The sequence below is a fragment of the Gopherus evgoodei genome, chromosome 8 (genome assembly GCF_007399415.2).
Source record: "Gopherus evgoodei ecotype Sinaloan lineage chromosome 8, rGopEvg1_v1.p, whole genome shotgun sequence".
NCBI classification, from domain to species: domain Eukaryota; kingdom Metazoa; phylum Chordata; order Testudines; family Testudinidae; genus Gopherus; species Gopherus evgoodei.
In genome coordinates this window covers 93,904,711-93,929,179 of record NC_044329.1, presented here as the reverse complement: position 1 = coordinate 93,929,179, position 24,469 = coordinate 93,904,711, and the positions used below count along the sequence as shown (strand labels likewise).

Sequence of the window (24,469 nt, the reverse complement as noted above, 5' to 3'; positions counted from 1 at the left end):
TAAAATCCCTGTGGTAGCTGTTCTCTGCTTGCTTTATCTGTAAAGGGTTAAAAGTTCCCCAGGTAAAGAAAAGGAAGTGGCCACCTGACCAAAAGAGCCAATGGGAAAGAAGAACTTTTTAAATCTGGGAAAGAAACTTTTCTCTTTGTCTGTTGTTCTCTGGGCTGCAGGGACATGGAGCAGCAATGCTATAAGCAGAAATGCTGTGTAAGGTTTGAACCACCTATGAAAAAGTATCTTTCACACCTAGAAGAAATAATTTGGATAGGGAATGTTTAGTTAGACGCTATCAGGTTTATTTCTTATTTTGGCTTGTGGATCTCCTCTGTGCTAACCCCAGATGCTTTTGTTTGCTTGTAACCTTTAAGCTGACCCCCCAAGAAAACTATTTTGGGTGCTTCATTTTTGTAATTGTTTCTTTTAAGATCTAGGAAAAAGCCTAAGTTCCAGATGTAATTTTTTTCTTTTTGTTTTTAATTAAATTTATCTTTTTTAAGAACAGGATTGGATTTTTGGTGTCCTAAGAGGCTTGTGTATGTTGTTTGATAAGCTGATAGCACAGCTAATTTCCTTTGTCTTCTTTCTGAGCAATTCCCCGGGCAGGGTGGAGGGGGTGAAAGGGCTTGAGGGTACCCCGCAGAGAGGAATTCCCAAGTGCTCCTTCTTGGGTTCAAAGGGTTTTTTTTTTCATTTGGGTGGTGGTTTACCAAGCCAAGGTCAGAGAGAAGCTGTAACCTGGGGAGTTTAATGCAAGCCTGGAGTGGCAAGTATTAATTTTTAAAATCCTTGTGTGCCCCACTTCCTGCATTCGGAGTGACAGAGTGGGGATCCCAGTCAGAGGTAATAGTTACCAAAAAGACCAAGAGGCCTGGTTTACATAACAAAATGTTACTGTGCTTGAATGTGATAGCAAAAACTGACCCAATGCTGAACAGAACTTGGCAGTCATTGTAGACCTGGACAAATTGTGTTCAGCATTGTGGGTGCACATGAGTGTGCACAATAGTGTTTGAGAATAATACCATTTTTGTAGAGCTGACCGTTCCAGAAACTTGTGGAAGTGCTATCAGAAGGATGGGCACATACATGGCAAGACTGTTTTTTCTCATGCCCTGCATAACATGGGTCACAGAATGGTGTTACAGTTCCATTGAATTGCTAATACTGAGCGTTTTAAATAGAAAAACATTATTTAAATTGGCTCATCCAGGGAGTCGAACTGCTTCCTTCAATGGAACAGTTCATGATGTTGAAAGTGTCAGCATGTTTAAGAACAGATTTGGTTTTGATTAGCTGTAAATCAAAAGAGCAGGTTGAGAAAATAGCATAGCAGGAGAGCACTGTGCAGATAATGATAGAAAATATGAGAAGAGCTGGGTGAACCCTGTGTGAAATGAATGAACGTTAGGACTGGCAAGATTTGTTTTAGGCTTAATCTTATTCTTTTGTTTTGGCTCAGCACCCTGGTGCCCAGCACTCTTCAAGATTTCTCCACAAGAGAATTTAATTTTCAACTATTATATCCAATAGGCAAGGTATTGTTCCTTCTCCTTGTGCTGCGAGTTATTGCTAATATCAAAGGGATAGGCACAAATGGAAACATTTTATTGGCAATTGTAACCTTTCTGCCAGAAGCAGATTACGTGATGCATTTTGGATGCAGTACGGTCTGTAGCATGGGGCAAGCAATGCAATTGCTTCACTTTAGCACGAGACACCATACTTTTTATAGATTATTAGTAACTTGGTTTTTGTGCAGTAATAGGTGAGAAAGGAGAGAACAATGTTTTTTGTATTAAAGACAACCCTTGAAATAGTTCACTTGTATTGCTGCTTCTGCTAAGAAAGGATTACTTGGCTGTCACATGCATTTGCATTTAAAAACTGTTGTAGTTGTTATATCCTTGAGGGCAGCCGGTTTAGGAAGAAATCACTTGAGGGCAGACAGCTAACAAAACTACCATTTATTTACAGACACAGAGCTCGCCTAACGGCCGAAGCTGGCTGGGCTATCCCCTAATAATCTAACTCAGTTGCCATAGGAACAAAAACCGTGACAATCAAATACACAACATATTCCTCTCCCCCTAATAAGAACACCTCCCCTAAATAAAATACACACTAGACTAGAGAAGGAGGGTAGACTGCCTCAATTCGCGGCTAAACCCTGGGGATTATTTTGCCCCATAACCGAGGGTTCGCCCTAGCTAAAGATCCAGCCGATGAGGAGGCCTTCTGTCTCTAGGTGGATTACGGCGAACTTAAGGTGTTGTTGCACCCGAAAGTACCATAGGCTCAGGGTCTGCAGCATGAATAAGTGAGGAGGTGGTATCAGCTCGTGCTGGGCAAAGAGGTATCTCAGCTGCCGGCAGTAATGGAGAACAGTCAGGAACAGGTGATTCGTGATTCGGTGTCTCACCAGAAGAGGTGAAGTCAGACCACTCAACTGCAGATGTGTCCTGAGGACTGGCATGACCTAGCAACAACTGATCTACATGTCGCCGCAAGGTAAGATTCTCTGCAGTCCGGACTGTGTAGGAAACAGGTCCTGTTTGAGTGATGATCGTGGCAGGGACCCATTTAGCTCTGCAAGTATAATTCTGAGCCAAAACTGGCTGTCCCGAGTTAAAGGTTCGGTCTTTTGCTCTGGGTGAGCGTCTGATGACTTGATATCGCTGCTGATGTTGCACAATGTCTCGGGGTTCAGAACGTTTCAGCAGATCAAAGCAAGTGCGCCGTTGTTGTCCCATCATTAGAAAGGCCGGGGACGCCTGGGTTGTAGCATGAGGTGTGTTTCTGTAGAAAAATAAGAAGGTATCCAGACGCTTTTGAGTGGAGTGTTGTCCCCTTGCTGATTTCAAAGCGTGTTTCATTGTCTGCACAAATCTTTCAGCTAATCCATTGGTGATATGGTGCTGACGTGATGTGGTGTATCCCATTTGCCTTCATAAAATTTTGAAACTCCTGAGAGACGAACTGCGGTCCGTTGTCGCTCACAAGTTGTTCTGGCAGACCGAAACAACTAAAGAGTCCCCGTAGTTTTTGGATAGTACTCTTTGCAGTAGTGGACTGCATTATAGAGAATTCTGGCCATTTAGAATGGGCATCTACTGCCACCAAGAACATGTTTCCTTCAAGGGGGCCAGCGAAGTCAATGTGAATACGTTGCCATGGGTTTTCAGGCCAGTCCCATGGGTGTAGGGGTGCCCACTGGGGTGCATTCCTCACACCTTGACATGACATACAAGCTTTTGCCTTCTCTTCAATAGCACTGTCCAATCCAGGCCACCAAAAATAGCTTCGTGCAATTTCCTTCATGCGCACTATTCCACAGTGACCGGAATGTAGCTGTTCTAACATCTGTGATCTCAGTGGTGGTGGAATAATGACACGTCTCCCCAACAACAAACAACCAGATTGGACCGATAACTCCGTCCTCCTGGACATGTAGGCAACAAGGTCGGGTGAGACCGGAGAGGTTTGTTGAGATTTTCCATGCATCACCAGGTCCATAACTTGGGACAATACTGGGTCAACGCAAGTTGCCTGCTTTATCTGAGTAGCAGTGATGGGTGTATTCTCTACCTGTTCAAAGTAGAAGATTTCTTTTTGGGCTTATCTTGATGTTTGACCGGCAAAGGCAACCTTGAGAGGCCATCTGCATTGCCGTGCAGAGTGGATTTCCGATATTTGATTTCATGTGTGTGTGCTGAAAGTAACAATGCCCAACGTTGCATACGACTAGCAGCTAATGGGGGAATGCCTGTGTACGGTCCAAAAATTGACGTCAGAGGTCAATGGTCTGTGAGAAGAGTAAACTTCCACCCAAACAGGTATTGATGAAACTTCCGAATTCCAAAAACGATTCCTAATGCCTCACATTCGATTTGGGCGTAGTTAGTTTCTGCCTTTGCTTAGAGTGCATGAAGCAAAAGCAATAGGTCTCTCTTCTCCCAAAGGCACAATGTGTGACATGACTGCTCCCACTCCATAAGGGGAGGCATCGCAGGCCAATTGTAGTGGTAAGATGGATCAAAGTGCGTTAGAACTTCAGAATTTAGCAATGCATCCTTAGCTTTGTTAAATGCAACATCACAGGCTTCAGTCCACTTCCAGGCCTTGTTCTGCCCCAGGAGCTCATGAAGTGGTTTTAGCAGTGTGGCTAACTGTGAGATGAACTTTCCATAATAGTTCAGTAGTCCTAGAAACGAGTGCAGCTGGCTTACATTTCGAGGTGGGGAAGCCTCCACAATAGCTTTAACTTTTGCAGGGGCCTTATGAAGACCTGCAGAATCAATGATGTGTCCCAAATATTCAACAGAGGGCTTGAAGAATTCACACTTGTCTTTGTGAACTGTAGGCCATACTCTTCCAGTCTTTGTAGGGTAGCCTCTAAATTCTTTAAGTGATCCTCTTCATTCCTTCCAGTGACCAGGATATCATCCAGATAGCACTGAACTCCTGACAAGCCACATAAGATCTGGTCCATAGCCCTCTGGAACAGGGCAGGAGCAGACGTTATTCCGAAGGGTAGGCGACAGTATTGATAAAGCCCCTTATGAGTCACAATAGTCAACAGCTCTTGGGACTTTTCATCGACATGCATCTGTAAATATGCTTGACTCAGATCAATCTTACTGAACTTTTGTCCCCCAGCCAGGCCTGCGAAGAGGTCATCGATGCGGGGAAGCGGGTATTGCTCTGCACACAACACTGGGTTGGCGGTGACTTTAAAATCACCGCAAATCCGGAGACAGCCATCTTTCTTCACTATTGGAATGATAGGGGTGGCCCATGGGCTATTTGTAACTGGTATTAGGACTCCATTGGTGACCAGGCGCTCCAGGTCTGCTTCAACTTTTGGCCTGATGGCATATGGCACAGTTCGGGCTTTCAGATATTTTGGTGGACTGTCAGGTTTAATGTTCAATGTCACAGTGATTCCCTTCATACTTCCCAAATCCTCTCCAAAAACAGCAGCATGTTTCCTTAGTATAGTGGTTAGACTGGTTTCTTCTTTAGTCATCCGGTAAACTTTTGCCCAGTTCAGCTGAATCTTCCCAAGCCAAGACCTACCCATTAAGGCTGGGTAGTTACCTCTCACCACAAACAGTGGCAACTTAGCAGCCTGTCCATTGAGCTCCACCTTAACATCAATAGTGCCCAACATGGGCACAGCTTCTCCCATATACGTCTTCAGAACAGTTTTTGTTGCCTTAAGCAGAAGATGCTGTAGCTTTTCTTTATACACAGTCTCGGAGACCAGCAAGACGGCTGCACCGGTGTCCAGCTCCATGCGTATAGGTTTGCCATACAACAACGGGGTTACCCAGTATTCATGTGAGCCCTCTGCCAAAGATAAAACATGCAGTGGCACTTCTTCTTGCGATGAGGTGTCACCTTGATCATCCTGGGTCTGCTCTAGGGTATGCATGGTTCCTCTTTTTGTCGGCCAGACCACAGGCCTCTTTTTCTTTTGTTTACAGGCACACTCAATGTGTCCCTTTTTGCCACAGTGTCGACACACCAGGTCCTTACACCAGCATTCTGATGCCTGGTGACCTGGCTTACCACAGCGGTAACATTCCTGACTCTTCACAGTTTTGTGGGTAGGTTCTTGTGGCACTTTTTTGCACCCTAGGGGATGCACCGATGTATTGCGCCTCCCTTGTAGCAAGTTCCATGAAGACAGCAATATCAACAGCCTTCTGTAATGTAAGCTGAGCCTCTGTCAATGGGCGCTTCCGTATAGCTTCACTGTACAGGCCACACACTAACCTGTCACGCAGGGCATCATTTAACATCTCTCTAAATTCACAGTGTTCTGCTAGCTTTTTTTAAATTGCTACAAATTGTACAACTTTCATCTTCTTTTTGGGCTCTCTTGTGGAACCGATAACTTTCAGCAATTACCAGTGGTTTGGGGGAAAAATTGGACCCCAGGATTTCCACAATGTCACTGTAAGATTTAGTCTCAGGCTTAACAGGGTGTAGTAAGCTGCGTAGCAGGGAGTAGGATTTAGCCCCTACAACACTTAAGAATATTGGCACCTTCTTCGCTTCTGTAATGTCATTTGCAATAAGAAAAAGCTCAAAACGCTCAGTATACACATGCCATTGCACTATATTCTCATCAGAAGGTTCCAGTGGCCCGGTCAGAGTAGCCATGATTTTTAGTTTCACTTTCACAGTCAGTGCAAACAAGCAGTTTTTTTGTTTGTTTGTTCTTTACCTTGACTTCTACTTCCTTCTGTTACTGGAGCAGCACCGGAATACCATTCATCGTCGCCACTTGTTATATCCTTGGGGGCAGCCGGTTTAGGAAGAAATCACTTGAGGCCAGACAGCTAACAAAACTACCATTTATTTACAGACACAGAGCTCGCCTAACCGGCCGAAGCTGGCTGGGCTATCCCCTAATAATCTAACTCAGTTGCCATAGGAACAAAAACCATGACAACCAAATACACAACAGTAGTAAGAATAGAGGGGGCATTTGGGATCTCCAACTGTGCCCTGCATTCTCTGGAGACTAGTGGAAATAAACCATTGTGAGTCAACAAAACAGCCAGACGACAGGAGATGTGCAGTTTAGGAAGGTTACAACTGATGGATTTAATTGAGTATGAAATAAGGAAGCAGAAACTCAGTATTTATTTTTAATGTATTGTAGGGGAATGTTTTCAAGGTATTTATCTAAAATTCATACAGTATAGTTTAAAAGATTTAAAAGATTACATTAAAATATTTAGTATTTTCTCAGGTCTCGTCTCTGCTAGGAGAATCACAAATCCTTCTTTCTAATTTAGACTCGGGCAAGCACTTTCACTGCCATGTCACCCACTCTGCAGTAAAAACTTCTGCATCCTGTCTACCCTAAAGCATACACTACTGGTAACACTGATGCCGCTATACCAGCGCTTCAAATGGCTATAAATATCTTAATGTAAATAAAAGTGTCCTCATGGCAGAAAATGTTAATAACAAATCGTGCAGGAACAACTGTTCTCTGATTTAATACATCTACTTGCTACTGAATGAATGTGTGGGAACAAGGTGAAGTAACAGTTCAAGTGCTGAATGTGCTAACAGCTGAGATTTAAGGCTGTAATTACATCTGATGTTGAAGAAGCAGGTAGCACCATGTCTTCTTCATAGTAAACAATTATGATGAGGAGGACTATCTTAATTTTGACAAGAAGACAATTGAAAAGGAAAAAAAACAGTGGTTCAAAATGAGGACTGTGTACAACACTTCAAAAATTAACTATGCTTATATTGAATAGATGTGTTCTACTGTGGGGAAAAATGAAACCAGTTAAACTATTATTTTAAAGTGATACGTGAACAGAGCTATGAGAACTGATTCATCTTCTCATAGGTCTCACACCCTCAGACATTACAGTGATGATCATACAGATGTGCAAGTCTAGAGAGCAGAAGTCATAGCAAGAATCTCACAAACCAAGCTCTACAGTGGAAGCTCAGTGGTGTCAGGGGAGTTTTGCATGCCGTGCCAGTAGAATATCTTAGCGGGGATGGGACTCATTTCCCAGTTAATACTATTTTTGCCTTTGAAATGCATTAGAGCTAGGCCAGAGTTACAAAGGTTAGTTCCATTAGGTCTCAACTTTCCCGTAGTTCAAGAGTGTTTTGGGCCCAGATTCAAGTCAGTTTCCAGTCACAATTTGAACACATTGCAGCCCTGGAATCAATCTATATGGTGAGTAGGGCAGAGCTCCACTCTGTGATAGACAGTTCTGGTTCTATTATCCCCATACGCCCCCCGCCCCCAGCTCCATGGAAGTGGAGAACTCTGAGTTAAGAATACTGAACTAGGTATTCAGAGAAAATAAATTCAGGTAAACATCCATTTCTCTTTATAATTCCTGCAGAGGTTTAATAACATGTTTCACAGCAGATGACAGTTTACATTTACAAATACTAGTAAATAAGGCAGGATATGCCATATCATACAATTATCCAATGGAAATCAAGCATAGCACTAATGAAGAGTACTGTGGCCACCTTGAAGGTTTACGCATGAGGTTTTGATTGATTTTGTTCTATTGTTTAGTGGATGCCATACACTAGGGAGAAGGAATGAGTCAGACTCATAGAATCAAAGATGTTTAGGGTTGGAAGAGATCTCAGGAGGTCATCTAGTCCAACCTCCTCGTCAAAGCTGGACCAACACCAACTAAATCATCCCAGCCAGGGCTTTGTCAAGCCGGCCTTAAAAACCTATAAGGATGGAGATTCCACCACCTCCCATTCCAGTGCTTCACCACCCTCCTAATGAAGTAGTGCTTCCTAATATCCAACCTAGACCTCCCTCACTGCAACTTGAGACCATTGCTTCTTGTTCTGTCATTTGCCACCACTGAGAACAGCTGAGCTCTATCCTCTTTGGAACCCCCCTTCAGGTAGTTGAAAGCTGCTATCAAATCCCTCCTCACTCTTCTCTTCTGCAGACTAAATAACCCCAGTTCCCTCAGTCTCTCCTTGTAAGTCATGTCTTTTGAACTGGTCAGAGTAGCAACTAAATGCAGGGAGGCCTTGTCTGATGGGGGGCAGTATTGGAGAAGGGCAGAAAAATGTCTAGTATTTGAGGTGCATAGGGAACAGAGTGGAGAATAAATGAGTGGCGGTAAGGAGAGAGTGCTAAGGGAGAAGCAAATCCAGGGAGCATGTTGAAGATGAGGAGGGAGCTAGGCAAATAGATGGAATATCATAACCAGCTTTGTGGAAGATGTAACATCTGATTTTTCATTGCAGATAAAAGGGGAAATTCTCCCCTGTGCCAAGTAGGCCCAGAAGCTGGAGTGTAGCTGGAATGGCAGAGATAGAGCTACTTCATTGCTTCTCTAGCGGCAGCCTTAGGGCTGCAATCGTTTCTGCATGGATTGAACCCCCTCTTTTCCCCCAAACAGAGACATCCTGTGAAGGGCTGAATGACTAAGGGACCCACATAGTCACAGATTTGCAGACACCGCCAAATGTCCCGCCAGGCATGTACATTGAAATCCTGCAGTGCTGAGCACCACAACACAATCTCAGTGTGGATCTCCTATGTGGATTTCACTAATCTCATCCCCTCCCTCAGTGTACCCAGGGGCAGTCATGACCAGGAGGGGAAGGGTGAAGTTAGCCCCAAAATGAATAATTGTTATATTTACTCAGTTTCTGGATATTAGACATTTTAGGTTAAAAGAATTATTTTATGTGAAGTCTCAAAAGGCAGCTTTACAGGGTCAAATCCTGAGATCACTGAGCACGCACAATTCCTATTGATTTTAACTGGGTGTTGACAGTGCTCAGCATCTTTCAGGAACTGGCCTACCAACATTGATTTGTCTTGTATAATATAATATGTCCAAAACAGGCACTCTGAATCTGTCTTCTCCATCCTGTTTTATGTAGTGATATGATAAACATTATATTGGATCTTAGTGATGATGAAAGAATGTCTGGTTATAAGTACACTCATTTACAAATTAAAAAAGGCCATTCAGAAAAAATAACAAGCTGTTCTGATAATGTGAAACAGGTGCACAAAATTAGAGAGCATCTAGAAGAGGCCATTAATGTAAAGCGCTGAAAATGTACGTAACTGCATTTGTCAGGGACCCTTTAGGAAAGCACACTTAATGAATCTGAAAATCTAACCAGAATATTAGATGCTGTCTTGTGAGGAAGAGATTTTGGTCATTAGCAACGTCTGTCAGAATTACCTGAAATTCCACTGCAGGGAGCAATGATGGCACCATAGCAACTATGGAAATTTGTATTTTTCACTGAAGTGGGTTAAATGGACAAAGAAGGGACCCTTGGATGTGTTTGTGGAACTAAGAACAGAATGTAGTCTATATGTTATGTAGGATTGATTCTCTTCTCAGGATAAATGGTTTTGTCACATGAGCAAAAAATGTATAAAAACTGCCTTGTTAATGGGCTTAATTTTATATATTTTTATTCCACATCTTGAGACAGTATGAAGATTATAATGAGACAAAGAAGTAGGGGAGGGAACTCCTGTTATTAGGAAGAGACAGGTATTAGTAATGGGCAATTCAATCATTAGAAACCTAGCTAGCTGGGTTTGCGATGACTGGGAGAACTGCATGGTGACTTGTCTGCCTGGTGCAAAGGCTGCGGACCTCTCGAGACATCTAGATAGACTTCTGTGCAGTGCTGGGGAGGAGCTTGTGGTCGTGGGTATCAATGACATAGGGAAGGATAGAGGAGAGGTCCTGGAGGCCAAATTTAGGCTTCTAGGTAAGAGATTGAAGTCCAGGACCTTCATGGTAGCATTCTCTGAAATATTTCCAGTTCCACAAAATGATAGGTGAAATTTAATGTTGATAAGTGCAAAGTAATGCACATTGGAAAACATAATCCCAACTATACATATAAAATGATGGGGTCTAAATTAGCTGTTACCACTCAAGAAAGAGGTCTTGGAATCACTGTGGATAGTTCTCTGAAAACATCCAATATGTGCAGCAGCAGTCAAAAAAGCAAACAATATTGGGAATCATTAAGAAAGGGACAGATAAGAAGACAGAAAATATCATATTGCCTCTGTATCAATCCGTGGTACGCCCACACCTTGAATACTGCATGCAGATGTGGTCGCCCCATCTCAAAAAAGATAAATTGAAATTGGAAGAGGTTCAGAAATGATCAACAAAAATGATTAGGTGTCTGGAACGGCTTCCATATGAGGAGAGATTAATAAGACTTTTCCACTTGGAAAAGAGACGACTAAGGGGGGATATGATAGAGGTCTATAAAATCATGACTGGTGTGGAGAAAGAAAATAAGGAAGTGTTATTTATTCCTTCTGAAAACACAAGAACTAGGGGTCATCAAATGAAATTAATAGGCAGCAGGTTTAAAACAAAACAAAGTATTTCTTCATACAATGCACAGTCAACCTCTGGAACTCTTTGACAGGGTGTTGTGAAGGCCAAGACTATAACAGGGTTCAAAAAAGAACTAGATACATTCATGGAGGACAGGTCCATCAATGGCTATTAGCCAGGATGCACAGGGATGATGTCCCTTAACCTCTGTTTGCCAGAAGGAATGGGAGACAGGGAATGGATCACTTGATGCTTACCTGTTCTGTTCATTCCCTCTGGGGCCTCTGGCATTGGCCAGTGTCAGAAGACAGGATACTGGGCTAGATGGACCTTTGGTCTGACCCAGTGTGGCCATTCTTTTGTTCTTATGGACATTTCTGCAGGGATCACGTGAGAGAGACTGTGGAGTAGCTCTGCAGCCACTCTGGGTCAGTTACTTCTCCCTAATGGCTCTTTGCTGCCCCAAGGTGACCTTGAGGGAGGACAGGAGGATCTACTGAGCCATGGATCCTCTGACCCCTCCCACCTAATAGAGCAGACCCTCCTCATCTCAAATCCTGTACAATAGGAAACATACCAGTCCTTCTCCCCAGGAAATCTCTTTGGCTATGAAGGTACTAATTGGATTTGCCCCCTAAATTAGGTCAGTGCAATCACTTTGAATTCAGTGGGGTTCCACTATGTAAAAGAGCAGAATGTGGGCAAATTGTGGGTTTATTTTTTTTATTAATTCTGTTGTGTTTTCCAGCACGGTGTATAGGACTTAGTTGTATTTTACATTCAAGCAGAATTTTTCTTGGCATTTCACTGAGTTTTTCCTTTGTTTATTGATTTGTTGCATTAATAGTTTTTGCATCTGTGATTGAAGCAAGTGCCTCAATCAGCAGTTGTCTAAGCAAGCTGCTGCTAACCTGTGCCATCTACTGGCTGTCTCTGTTCTGACTGTTTGTTATGGTTTTATTAGGGCTTGAAATGCAGAAGGACTGAGGGAGAATGCAGTGCCTCTTGTTAAAATATGTTACTAAATACAAACATAAGGCAAAAAGCTTCCCTAGTTCTATTATTATTTTTACTTTATTATTATTTTATTCAAGATATTTCTCTAATATAAATGAGAATATTTTGTGATAATAATAACAGTACTTAGCTTTTTATATAGCATTTTGCATCCATAGAAGAATACCAGGTCCCTTTTAATTCTGTGTTCCCTGCATACCCAATATTCCCTAATGACTCCTGAGAGTTTCCTTAGTAAGACAGAGTAAATATAAAGGGCTTGAATGGATCTAATGGCACAGCCACATTGCCCCAAAGAGAGCACAAGCAGCCATTCTATCTTATCTCAGGACTCTATGGCATTGCAGAAGTAATGCACACATTGCTTTTGGGGTTTCCACTTGCTGCTCCAGTGTGGCCAGCTAGCTCCTTGGGTTAGTGTATAGGGGAGCTGTGCCATTGCCTCCTCTATGTTCCATCTCACTCTTTTGGGGGTGGGGGGCATGCCAGGACAGTAGGCTCTGTGCTCCCTCAGATGCAAAGGCTGCAATTCTGCCTGGCCCTTATGGAGTTGTAGGGTGAGAAGGGGTTTCTCCCTCCCAAGTGTGGACCCACGTAATGGCCAGGATTGGCCCTGATGGAACAGCAGTTCACAGGATGTGGTAAAATTCTTCTCTTTTTCTTATTTCTAGTCTGGATACATTCTTGATTTCGTTTTCATGTCGATCTTACTCTTTGATGACTAGCAGTGTCCGTGGAGTTTCCCTTTTGATCTATTATTTCTGCTGTTGTTCAATGATCTCTGGAATGTACTCAGCCCAACTGATGTCTGGTTGATGATTCATGCTGGTTCCTGAATTGCACAGCTGTGTCTGTTTCTTTAAAAATAAAAAGGCCTCAGGGATTATAAAAATGCCGTTTGTCTCAATAAGTCTTTCTACAGTAGGAATGTGCCCTAACCTTTTTAATAGGTCAGCAATTCAGGCTTTGCTTTTCAGTTATTTTCTTCCATATAGACTTTGTAGTTTACATAAGTCAGTAGTTAACAACTGCCTATTTTACCATAGATTATAAAGCCAGAAAGGTCCCAGTGATCATCTAAAGTGATCACCTGTAAAACCAAAGGCCATAGGGCTTTTCTGAATTAATTCCTGTTTGAACTAGAAAAGATATTTGAGAAAAAATCCAATCTCGATTTAAAAATTGCCAGTGATGGAGAATCCACCATAAACCGTGGTAAATTGTTCCAGTGTTTAATCACCATCACTGTTAAAAATTAGCACCTCATTTCTAATATGACCAGGATGGCAGCACTGCACAGAGCTCCCGTCCCTAGGGTGCTCGTCTGAGTGAGGGCAGTGGCTGCCATGGAGGCCTGAGTGGAGGGAGAAGCCACTACTGGGAGCCCCCCAGCCTCTTTGAGCTGAGTGAGCAGGTGGTGAGCTCTGCCATGGGGACCATGGAGAGAGAGGTTTGGGGGTCCCAGGCCTGTCCCCAGGGGGCGGGGGGCTCAGGCCTGTGCAAATGCGGGGGGGGAGGGTCGGGGTCCTAGGCCTGTCCCACTGCAATGGGGGAGGGGGCTCACATCTGTCCTAATGCAATTTGGGGAAAGATCGTCTGAGTCCTGGGCAGTGGGGGGCAATGCGAGGGTGCGTGTCTTAGCCCTGTTGGAGTCTGTGTGTGTGTGTTGGGGATGGGTCCTAACTTGAGAGGATGTCGCAAGTGTTTCATGGGGAGGTGGGGGTCCCAGACCTGTTCCAATGCAGCGTATATGGTGGGACCAGAGTTAGGTTTGTGACATCTGTGATGGCAGCACATTGAGTGCTGAGTGCCCCAGAGTTACCAGGACATCTCCATCCCCAGGGTCTTTGTGAGGAAGGTTTGATACCTATAAGGCATCACTGTGGAATCTGACTGGACCAGCTTGTGCATGGGCACAATGGTGATGGGGTCTTGTCTCTCTACTTTAAGTGCAAGTGCCAAAATGCACAGTTATGTGAACATAATCCACGCACCAGTATGTTACCCTAGTGGGAACTTCAGTCTCCATTTTATTTTCTTGTCTTTCTAAACTCTTTGCCGGAAGCTGGGAATGAGCGACAGGTGTTGGATCTCTTGATGATTACCTGTTCTATTCATTCCTTCTAGGGCACCTGGCACTGGCCACTGTCAGAAAACAGGATACTGGGCTAGATGGATCTTTGGTCTGACCCAGTAGGGCTGTTCTTATGACTTTGGCTAGCTTCAACTTCCAGCTACTGGATCTTGTTATATCTTTGTCTGCTAGATTGAAGAGTCCTGTATGATCAAATATTATAATTAGAGTATGTGTGTCTTTTAGCTAGATGTCTGTAAATACCATTGTTATTGAGCTGAGCTTTTTCTATTGATTTTCTATGCACAAATAAGGATATGTACTGAGTCATTCATAAAAGAAAACACTGATATTTATTCAGCTATATATCATTTTGTAGATGTGCTTAAGCAATTATATTGTTAAGTGCCATAATATAGCATGGTGTTTATAGGAATCTCCTTCATTGCATACTGTATAAACTAGTGCTGTGAGTTTGGCTTTCATAGGAACCTTAACCACGTCACATATCTTAATATTGTTTTTTGTGTTTATCATTTTGTAATGCCTTAAGGAGTCATTTACTTGCCAGAATAAATCTTGGGCCAAATAACTTGTATATCAAGCTTCAAGGAACTGAAAGGCTAGAAGATGATCTGGTCTTGTATTTTTCCAGCCCAATATGTGGTTTCTAGAAGCATTGAAACTGGAAAATGTGAACCCAAATACAAATGTACATAATGGTATATTTATGTTTCACCTGCCCAGTTCTCCGTGCACAATGTATTGCTACTGATACTTTATCAGTTGTTCTTTTATGAATAAATACATGGTTTTTGGTATATTAAATAGTTCTTCAAAAATGTTTCTGGCACGAATTGCCGCACTGGAGTAGGCAGCATATATTTCTGATGCTTTGGCTGCTACTGCTGTTTCAAGGCGAGTTGCTGTAGTCACACCCTATTCTGTTAGATAACAGCTTGGGGGTAACATTGTTACTCACTGCTTGTCAAGAAAAAGAATTCTAATTTTAATCTATGAGCAGATGAAGTGTTTGTGCAAAAAGTAACACTTAAGTATATGCTTGGTGCCTGGTGTTTGGAAGGGGATGGTAGTATGGGTCACCACAGTAACTCTCTGCGCTTTTGCTCAGCTGTTGGATTGCTGTGAATATCATAACAATTAGAAAAAGGCTGAAGCCATGAAGTTCAGATTTAAGCAGATGTCCAGATCTGAATCTGGCTTGCCTAAAAGCTTGAGGATGCTTGGATCTATAGTTTTTATTCAGCCCATGATGGAAATAGGGCTGTAGCAAGTTTTGGAGGAGGTTGTTGAGATCCTGAATTTTTTGGTTGATCCTGATCATCCTGTCTCTAATAACAGTTCATTTCTGTACTGTAAGATTCTTATTCTCTCTCTGAAAGACCTCTCAAGTAGCCTGGCTTGCACTGGGATTTCTTTGCCTATCCAGCTGCACAAAAAAAAAAAAATTTCCATACAGTTTGTAAGGGTGATGCTTCCAAATGCATAACTTAGCTCACAAAGAGAGAAAATATTAAAACCATAGTCACTGATTTTCTTCAAAAAGCCTTTTTTAAAATCCTTGGGTCCCTTAGGCATATGTAGCTTTGCTGTCTTCCTTGCATACTTCACCAACCTTCCTGTGTCGTATCTCAGCAATGCCTCTCCTCAGTTGTTGGAAATTAAGGTTGCTTTCAGGCGTAACTCAAACCCTCCAGACAGAGGAAATAACATGTTTAATAAAGCCTTAAAATAAGAAGTGAAGGGAAAAGTCTCCTGTGTTCCTTGCCACCTTCGCATTGCCTGCAATGCTGTCAGTGATGCACCCACACAGCCTATAAGGGTTTCACTTCCAATTTCAACAGTCACGAAAAGAATTACACACCCTGAACTTCATCCAACTCACAGTCTAATGCACAACGTTAACAGTGACCTCATGCCCCATTGTATAACAGGTTGGCACATCTGATCAGCCTTCCTGTGCAGTAGCTCAGCAATGTCTCGCTTACTATTTATTTATTTTTTTACAGATGTCAAGAGCATGTTGTGCATTTTGCAAGACAAATAGATAAATGAGCTCCCCACCCAAAAGACCCTTACGGTGCATCATTAGATAGGACAATTGTAGGTAGCAGCCAGCTGGAAGGGAAGGAGGAGGAAGACTGGCATTACAGTGAGGAAATCCTCCAGGTACTCAGTTTAGGCAAGGTAGTTAAAATAAATGTTTTTTAAAACAATTATTATTATTGTTTACTCATTTCCTGAATGAGGAGAGGGTAGTGGCTTTGGTGAACCAGATTGGTTTACAATTATTCTGTCTACAATATTATAGCTTACAATTGGAGATACCACTTTTTTAGTTTAAACTGAACACCAGTTATAAAACACTGATCAAATTTTTCAAGAATCAGTTTTATGAAATAAATACTGAAAAACCAGAAAGGGGCACTTTTTTTAATAGAATCCATGCCTCCTTTTTCATGAACTATGGGATCAGTTACATGCACCCGTTATTACTTCCTATCCATGATTCCTGTTTCAGTTGTGCATAGCATTATACATATTTATTTTAACGTTTGTGTTTATTTCATTGCCAATGGAACAACTGGTGTGTACTCAAATTTCTGCAGTCACAATTGAAGTAAACCTTTAAAAAAGAATGATCTAGGAAATTGCAGGACACTAAAGTAGCCAAAACAAACACTGCAAATAAATAAAAATATAGACCCAAAACTGACACCCGCATTAATAAACAGTACAGTTACTCTGTCTCAAATCATAGTCATGGCCATTGATTTCAATGGGACTATTTGTATATAAGAGGAACACAATTTAGCTGTATAATAACAATCAGGGTTTGACATAAACTTAAAAAAGCAAGAAAATACAGTCTGAGTTTATCCTTAATTCATTTGGTTTTGCTTGGATATTGCAGCACAGATGGTATTTACATCAGTCAGATGGGTTCCAAAAACCCAACCAAAACAGGCCAACCTGCTTATTTTGGGACTTTATGAGGGGTGTCTCCTACTAAAATGTCCAAAGTGACTTCAACCACATGCTGCAACAGCCAAGTTATAAACCCATAAGAAAGTGGGTGTATAATGGAAACAGTGACAGAAGATTTTACATAAAAAACAAACTCCATTTTGCTCAACCTAGCAGTTTGAAAGTGGATGAGCTAAAGAAGTATTTCTCACAATGTTTATGCTGTGAAATGTATTTGAAAGTACAGGTCACAATCTTCAAACTTGGTTGCCTGAAATTAGGCACCTAAACAGGTGACCTGACTTCCAGAATTGTTGAGGATACGTAACTCTGACTGATGTCTGTGGTTGGCTGCAGCGCGGATTACAGTTGCTGAGCTGAGCTGCATGCATTCTAAAGGGAAATATTGCACTGCATATGGATAGCGTAGTTCTTCAAGTCCTTAGCCATATTTGTACCTTCAAATGAGTATGGTGGGATTGGTATTTAGCGATTTCAGGCTTTCCTGGTACATATTCCCTTACAGTACATTTGGTACCATTCTGAAGTCAACTATTTTATGTGCATCCATGTTAAACTTTGAAAACAGTCTGTTAGCTCATACTGGACACGGCTATTAAAGCTGGGCCTGGACTAGCTTGTTCAGTAATGCTGTTCAAGGATGTCTACTGAATTGCGTGCATTTCATCTACATTATTCTATGTTAACATTGTGAGGATCGTCACTGGGGCTCAGCTAATTGAGATTAGTAAGAGGGAGTTGACCTTTATCCAGGGCCGGCGCTTCCATTTAGGCGACCTAGGCAGTCGTCTAGCACACCAGGATTTGGGAGGGCGGCAGACTGCTCCGGTGAACTTCCCGCAGGCGTGCCTGTGGAGGGTCCGCTGGTCACGCAGCTCCGGTCCACCAAAGCCGCGGGACCAGCGGACTGTTCTCAGGAACATCTGTGGGCGGTTGACAGGAGCCGCGGGACCGGCGAGCCGGCCCTGCGCTTAGGGCGCCAAAAACCCTGGCGCCGCTCCTGCCTTTATCACAAGTGTAACCCTGGAGAGAGGATCGAGGAAAACCACGGGGCCCGGAGAAGTAACCTAGCAGCTCTGTATGGTATGTTGAGCTCAGAAAAGGTCAGACGTAGAAAGAGAAAATATGTACAGTATAGGAAGGAGCTGTGTTAACTTAGGGCAAAATTATGCCTTATGTCAGCAAAAGTGTATTTGTGAGTGAATTTGGAGTGCTGGAGCAATAGCAGTCACTCAGAGAGTTCAGGAGCCCTTTTGCTGGTGCAGGACCGGGTGTAGTCCTGAATCCTCTTGCTTTCTTTAATACATCTGTGCTGAAGACAACAAGCCTTGCCACAGGTTGAAACCTCAAAAATAAATGCAAAACTCTGCCTCCTGTATTTGAAAGTTTTATGCTATACTCTGAAAATACATATCAGCAAATGTGCATGAGACAATATGTGTTTTGTTCATAGCTTTGATGTGGAAAATGGCCCGTCACCAGGTCGCAGCCCGTTGGACCCCCAGGCCAGCTCTTCTTCAGGACTTGTATTGCATACCACTTTTCCAGGCCACAGCCAGCGCCGGGAGTCATTTCTTTACAGATCAGACAGTGATTATGACTTATCACCAAAGACTATGTCCAGGAACTCCTCTCTTCCAAGTGAACAGTGAGTATGAATCCAGTTTACATCATTCATCACAGTAATGAGACCAAGCACTTTACAAACATCTCTGTAATCTTCATAATACCCCAAAGAGGTAATTATATATTTTACAGAGAGAGAACCTGAGGCAAAGGGGTTTTTATTAAACAACCCAGGCCAAATCAGGAGTTCATGACCCCCAGCCATGTGCTCACAAGACTCAATGTTTTAGCCTATTAAATAAATGTTTCCCAGCTCGTAGAAGAGCATTGCACATCAGCGTTCTGAAATAGCATCATTGTTGTAGTGCCTTTACATGTTACTTGTATAAAAATTGGTTCTTTTTTTAATAGATGAGGTTCATTGTTATTTTCAGCCAAATTATCTAAATCACTTACTTCATATTTTAAATACATTCTTATGTTTTTACATGATATTTAGTTTTTTTATAATGTATGGTTAATATAATACAGTGACCATGGATGGATGGATAGATAGGATTGGTAAAAAATATGTCATGTACAGGGGCAGCTCGATGTTTTTTGCCACTCCAAGCACGGCAGTCTGGCAGCCTTTGGTCATGCGTATTTAGTGTTTCTGCGGGTGATCTCCCGGTTCTGCGCCTTCAGTGTACCTGCCACCAAATTGCCACCGAAACCGGGGGACTGGTGGACCTTCCGCAGAAACGTTGCCGAAGGCAGCCTGACTGCCCCCCTCACGGTGACCGGCATGCCGCACCCCTTCCCACCCCCACCCTCCAGCTTGCTGCCCCAGTTACGCGCTTGCTGCGCTGGTGCCTGGAGCCGCCCCTGGTCATGTAGATTAAATAGGTTTACTTGATTTGCAGTCTTTTAGTTTAAAGTGCACATTTTAACTTTTTTCTGTTGCCTTTTTCTTGGTGGCTTGATAGGATACCACATGAGAGTGGAGAAACTGGCCTCATTAGACACGCTTTCCATGCTTTTAAATGAAGGCAGGTAACCAAATCTATGTGCCAGTAGTTATATTCCAGCAACTGAATGCCTCTTATTGGGCAAAGACATCAATATTCATAACATTTTATGGAGGGAAAAAAATGAGATAATTTTTCAAGTGAATTTAATTCTGAGGAAAGGTGCCAGAAATTGAAGATTTTTTCTATAGATCAGATGGAACAAGAGGCTGCTGCAGTCCCAGTTTCCCCATGCAGCTCTCCTCATCTTCCCATGACCAGCAGGAACTGTCTCAAGGCAGTTCAGCTACTGGAGGGTAGTTCATTCTTCATGTCTAATCAGTTTTTAGTCTCGTTACAGAGACTACCTAAGGTGTGCAACTAGGGCCGACCATGAAGGCAGGTTTTATGATAGAGCTCCTGTTTGAGACCGTTAACTCATTTAATGGGTCACTTAAGCAGCCCCCAATGGTGGTTATTGAAGACGAGATTGGATCTGCTGACCTTGAACGCAATGTCTATATCCAGTTACCAATTGGCATTAATTTATAAAATAGGTGGTGGTTTCATAAGAAATGGTCTCATAATTAGAAATGGGAGACAGTAAATAGGTAAAGTATAATGGATTATAGTGTGTTTTTGTTTTTCATGAGTGTGAAGGATCTCTCAGACTTCTGTAGAATTTTAATGGAAGTTTATAGAATTTTTATAAACATTTCTAAAGGGCCTTGTGGAGTACCATAGTAATTACTAGCAGAGGGACTATACAAACCTTAGAGGCAAAAGTTTCAAAATTAATTAAAGGGATTGGGCCTCTATTTCTTTTTTAAATATTAACCTATTGCTTATTTTAGAGCAGAATTAAGCCCTATTCAGTCCTAAAAAATTGGTATTAATGCACACATAGGAAATTATGTATAAATGCCATGACCTCAAAAAATAACATCACTTATATCTAACATTCTTATCAGGAACATGTATAAATTCAAAATGTCAGGCATGGGCTCTTAATGTGAGAGCAAATAAATTTACAAATTAAGAACAGCAGTTATTCTCCATTAAATTCAAAATTTGTCTTTTTCCTCTAAAAACAAAGTTAAATAGATTATTGTATATTATATGAATTATAAATATTTTATAGTGTAATAGAAATCTAAAAGTTAGCAAGATGGTCCAGCTATCGTGAGAAATACCTACCAAAAATCTCTAGCTCTAGTTAGCACTTAGCAAATGTTTACATAAGAGACTGTAACATCTCTAAATTATGTAAATAATATATTATAATAATATGTTTTACATTTGACAAAAATTATCTGCTGAAGCAAAAGGATTTGTTGTAATGGCTAAGGTCAACCAATGCAAATCTGCATACTAAAGTATGTGTACTATAAAAGCTTTGTATGATATGTACTCGAATAAAATTCTCAGTACATATTTAGTTGATTATAAATACAAATATATAATATTTACCAACCCCTCCACCACCAAAGGTAGTAATGCATTTTGCACAGTGCATATTCTCTAATCTTCCATGATGAAAATCCACAGACAAGTAACAATGTTTAAATAACATTGAAGGCTGTGACACGAATCAACAAAAGCCAGGAAATTCAAAGATAACCTTTACTCAGACTGTTATGCTTTTTTTTCCATCACAGTATGAGTGAGCCACCTTAACCTTGAGTTTCCTGGCATTTATTGCCTTGTGTTACCAAAACTGAGCAGTTGTTCCAGCTTCAGTTGTTTTTTGTCTATGAATGTGCACAGTGACTAGGGGACTTTTCCATCAGGAGCAACCTTTTCTGTAATTTAAAGAAACAGTATGTGTAGTAAAGCTTTATTTTTGAATAGTGGGCCTATATGAGAAAACATTGCATTGTAAAATGCTCTTTTTCCGATTTGAAATTAAACTGTATTTGATATAAATAGTTATATTTGCTCATAAATACTAAGGAGCCAGTTTTTAGTTCCAGCCTTGGGTTTTGCTTACACAAGTCAGGCAGTTGGGTACCCAGCTTCCCAAGCTGAATATGCAGATATTGTGTTTGTGTGCACTGAATGGGTGCCCACCCACTTTAGTAGATACATCCATTTGCTAGCAAGCAAAAGTTGCAGCATAAAATACAAGGCTACCATAATGCTTGGTTTGGTTGACTGTACATTAGTGATTACATTCCTTGCAGAATTTTTACATCATACAATTTGATGAGTATGTGTGTGTACTGTACTAAAATACTGATAATTATTCTCTGACATACGAGTCACACTTTTTTTTTTCATTTATTTTAGACATGGAGATGACTTGATTGTTACACCTTTTGCACAGGTAAATTTCAAATAGTCTCTTTGTTTATACTATAAATTGATAAATTGAATGGAATAGAAAGTTGCCGTTCAGCATCTATGCTCTTATATTGAGAGAGAGAGAGAGAGAGAGAAAATTTGCATGTTTGTAAAAAATTTTTTTAAATATTACATGTTTTTGTTTACTTTAGGTCCTGGCAAGTTTACGAAGTGTGAGAAATAACTTTACGTTATTGACAAATTTGCATGGAACATCAAACAAGTAAGCTTTCTGCTTTTAATTTAAATTTGTTTTTAAATACAGTATATACATGTTGGGCCAGATTTTCAATCTGAATTCAATCCAGTTTCCATTTGTTCAGGCACAATTTTCCACCTGCTAAGAACTGTGTCTAGTTTTGTCCATGGGATGAACTTCAAAAAAAGTATTCATATTTAGATCATAACCTTTTTGGTTTGGGACTGTCTATTACTCTTTGTTTGCCTGGTGCAGGGGGACCCAAATTCTTGGTTGGTCTCCAGGCATTACCGTAATAAACATAATTACTACTAATAATATGTCTAACTACTAATATTTGTGCTTGTTATTCAGTGCATATGCAAAAATGAAGATTAGTGCTGGAAAATTGGCCCATTGTGAGAGTATCTAATGCAGAGGCATAAGTATGTTCTAACATTTAGAAAATTACCCGTTAGCTCATTTGTATGTTACTTCAGAACTTAGCTACTAGATGGCAAACTTCACTGTAATTTATGTCAAATAAAGTTGTACAAATATAAATCTCAGGATGAGAAAATTACTGGCAGTACATTTGGAGATATATTTTATTATGGCATTTACATTTCCTAGTATTGATTGTATATGAATATTGATATTTCAAAACCGGAAAATTTGATTATAATTAATGGTGAACAAAATGCAAAGAATTCTCCTTTCTTGGGCAGATAAGTCTCTAAAATCGGAATGCAAATAGAAAGTTTATCAGCACCTTTGCAAGTTTTGTTCTTCTTCTTTGTGTCCCATCATTGGTCATTCCTGCTCCATCCGTTCTTGCAGATCAGTTGATTCCTTCCCTTTTATTTTCATTTCTTCCCCTTTCCCAAACCTGCCTGCTGCCATCACTGCCTCTCTTCATCTGAAAACAATGCATTGGCTCTCAGAGAGAGTAGAAATTAGAACCAGGTGACTGTGCTGAATGGGGTCAGGTGATGGAGCAGCTGGAGCTGATGGCCCTTTGTGTGTGTGTGAAGAGAACAGCCTTGGAACACAGCAGCCCAGGAGCCACTTCTCCTTTAAGAGGGGGAAGAAAGGATTCAGGAGCAGAGCAGCCCAAATAATATTAACTGTCCATTCCAGTAGGGAAGTAGGGGGAAGGCAGAAAAGCCAGGGTACTGCTGCTCTTTGGTCAGGCTGGAGCGAGGGCACAGAGTGGCTGAAGATAGAGTAATTCCCAGGAAAGGGGACGGGTGGCACATCATCCTGTGCTGAGCCTAGAAAGATATCTCAGGCCATGTCTACATCTAAAATTTTGCAGCGCTGGTTGTTACAGCTGTATTAGTACAGCTGTATAGGGCCAGCGCTGCAGAGTGGCCACACTTACAGCAACCAGCGCTGCAAGTGGTGTTAGATGTGGCCACACTGCAGCGCTGTTGGGCGGCTTCAATGGGGGTTCGGGGAACGAGAGAGCAAACCGGGAAAGGAGACCAGCTTCGCCGCGGTTTGCTCTCGCGTTCCCGGAACCACCCAGCAAACCTCAGGGAAGGAGACCTGCTTGCTCGGGGGTTCGGGGAACGAGAGAGCAAACTGGGAAAGGAGACCAGCTTCGCCGCAGTTTGCTCTCGCGTTCCCCGAACCACCCTGCAAACCGCAGGGAAGGAGACCTGCTTGCTCGGGAGTTCGGGGAACGAGAGAGCAAACCGGGAAAGGAGACCAGCTTCGCCGCGGTTTGCTCTCGCGTTCCCCGAACCACCCTGCAAACCGCAGGGAAGGAGACCTGCTTCCTCGGGGGTTCGGGGAACGAGAGAGCAAACCGGGAAAGGAGACCAGCTTCGCCGCGGTTTGCTCTCGCGTTCCCCGAACCACCCTGCAAACCTCAGGGAAGGAGACCTGCTTGCTCGGGGTTCGGGGAACGCGAGAGCAAGCCGGGGAAGGAGACCAGCTTGATTACCAGAGGCTTCCTCAGGTATGCTGGGATACCTGCTTATTCCACGGAGGTCAAGAAAAGCGCTGGTAAGTGTCTATACTTGATTACCAGCGCTGGATCACCAGCGCTGGATCCTCTACACCCGAGACAAAACGGGAGTACGGCCAGCGCTGCAAACAGGGAGTTGCAGCGCTGGTGGTGCCCTGCAGATGTGTACACCTCCTAAGTTGCAGCGCTGTAACTCCCTCACCAGCGCTGCAACTTTCTGATGTAGACAAGCCCTCAGTAAGCCTGCATAGCCTAATTTTTTTATTTTTTTAAGCTTTTGCTTGCAGTTTCCAGCAGCAACAGCAGAGAGCACCAGTGTGATTCTTCCAGCACAGGGGACTGTTTTTCTCTCCCCATCCTACCTTGGACCTGTCCATTATTTAATGCTGCCCCTGGAAAGAGCTTGGTCTTTGAGAGGATGGGGAGGTATGTACAGTGAGAGGCCTGAGC

General features: G+C 42.2%; 1 protein-coding gene across 3 annotated transcripts in view; it reads left to right on the top strand.

Annotated features, from left to right (window-relative positions):
* The window catches only part of PDE4B (phosphodiesterase 4B), a 378,929-nt gene that overhangs the window by 266,674 nt on the left and 87,786 nt on the right, over nt 1-24,469 (top strand). For all 3 annotated transcript variants that reach the window (XM_030572883.1, XM_030572884.1, XM_030572885.1), the window contains 3 exons: nt 18,422-18,616; nt 21,813-21,849; nt 22,019-22,089. In XM_030572883.1, the coding sequence (XP_030428743.1) occupies nt 18,422-18,616; nt 21,813-21,849; nt 22,019-22,089 (303 nt within the window). The remainder of the gene's footprint in view (nt 1-18,421; nt 18,617-21,812; nt 21,850-22,018; nt 22,090-24,469) is intronic.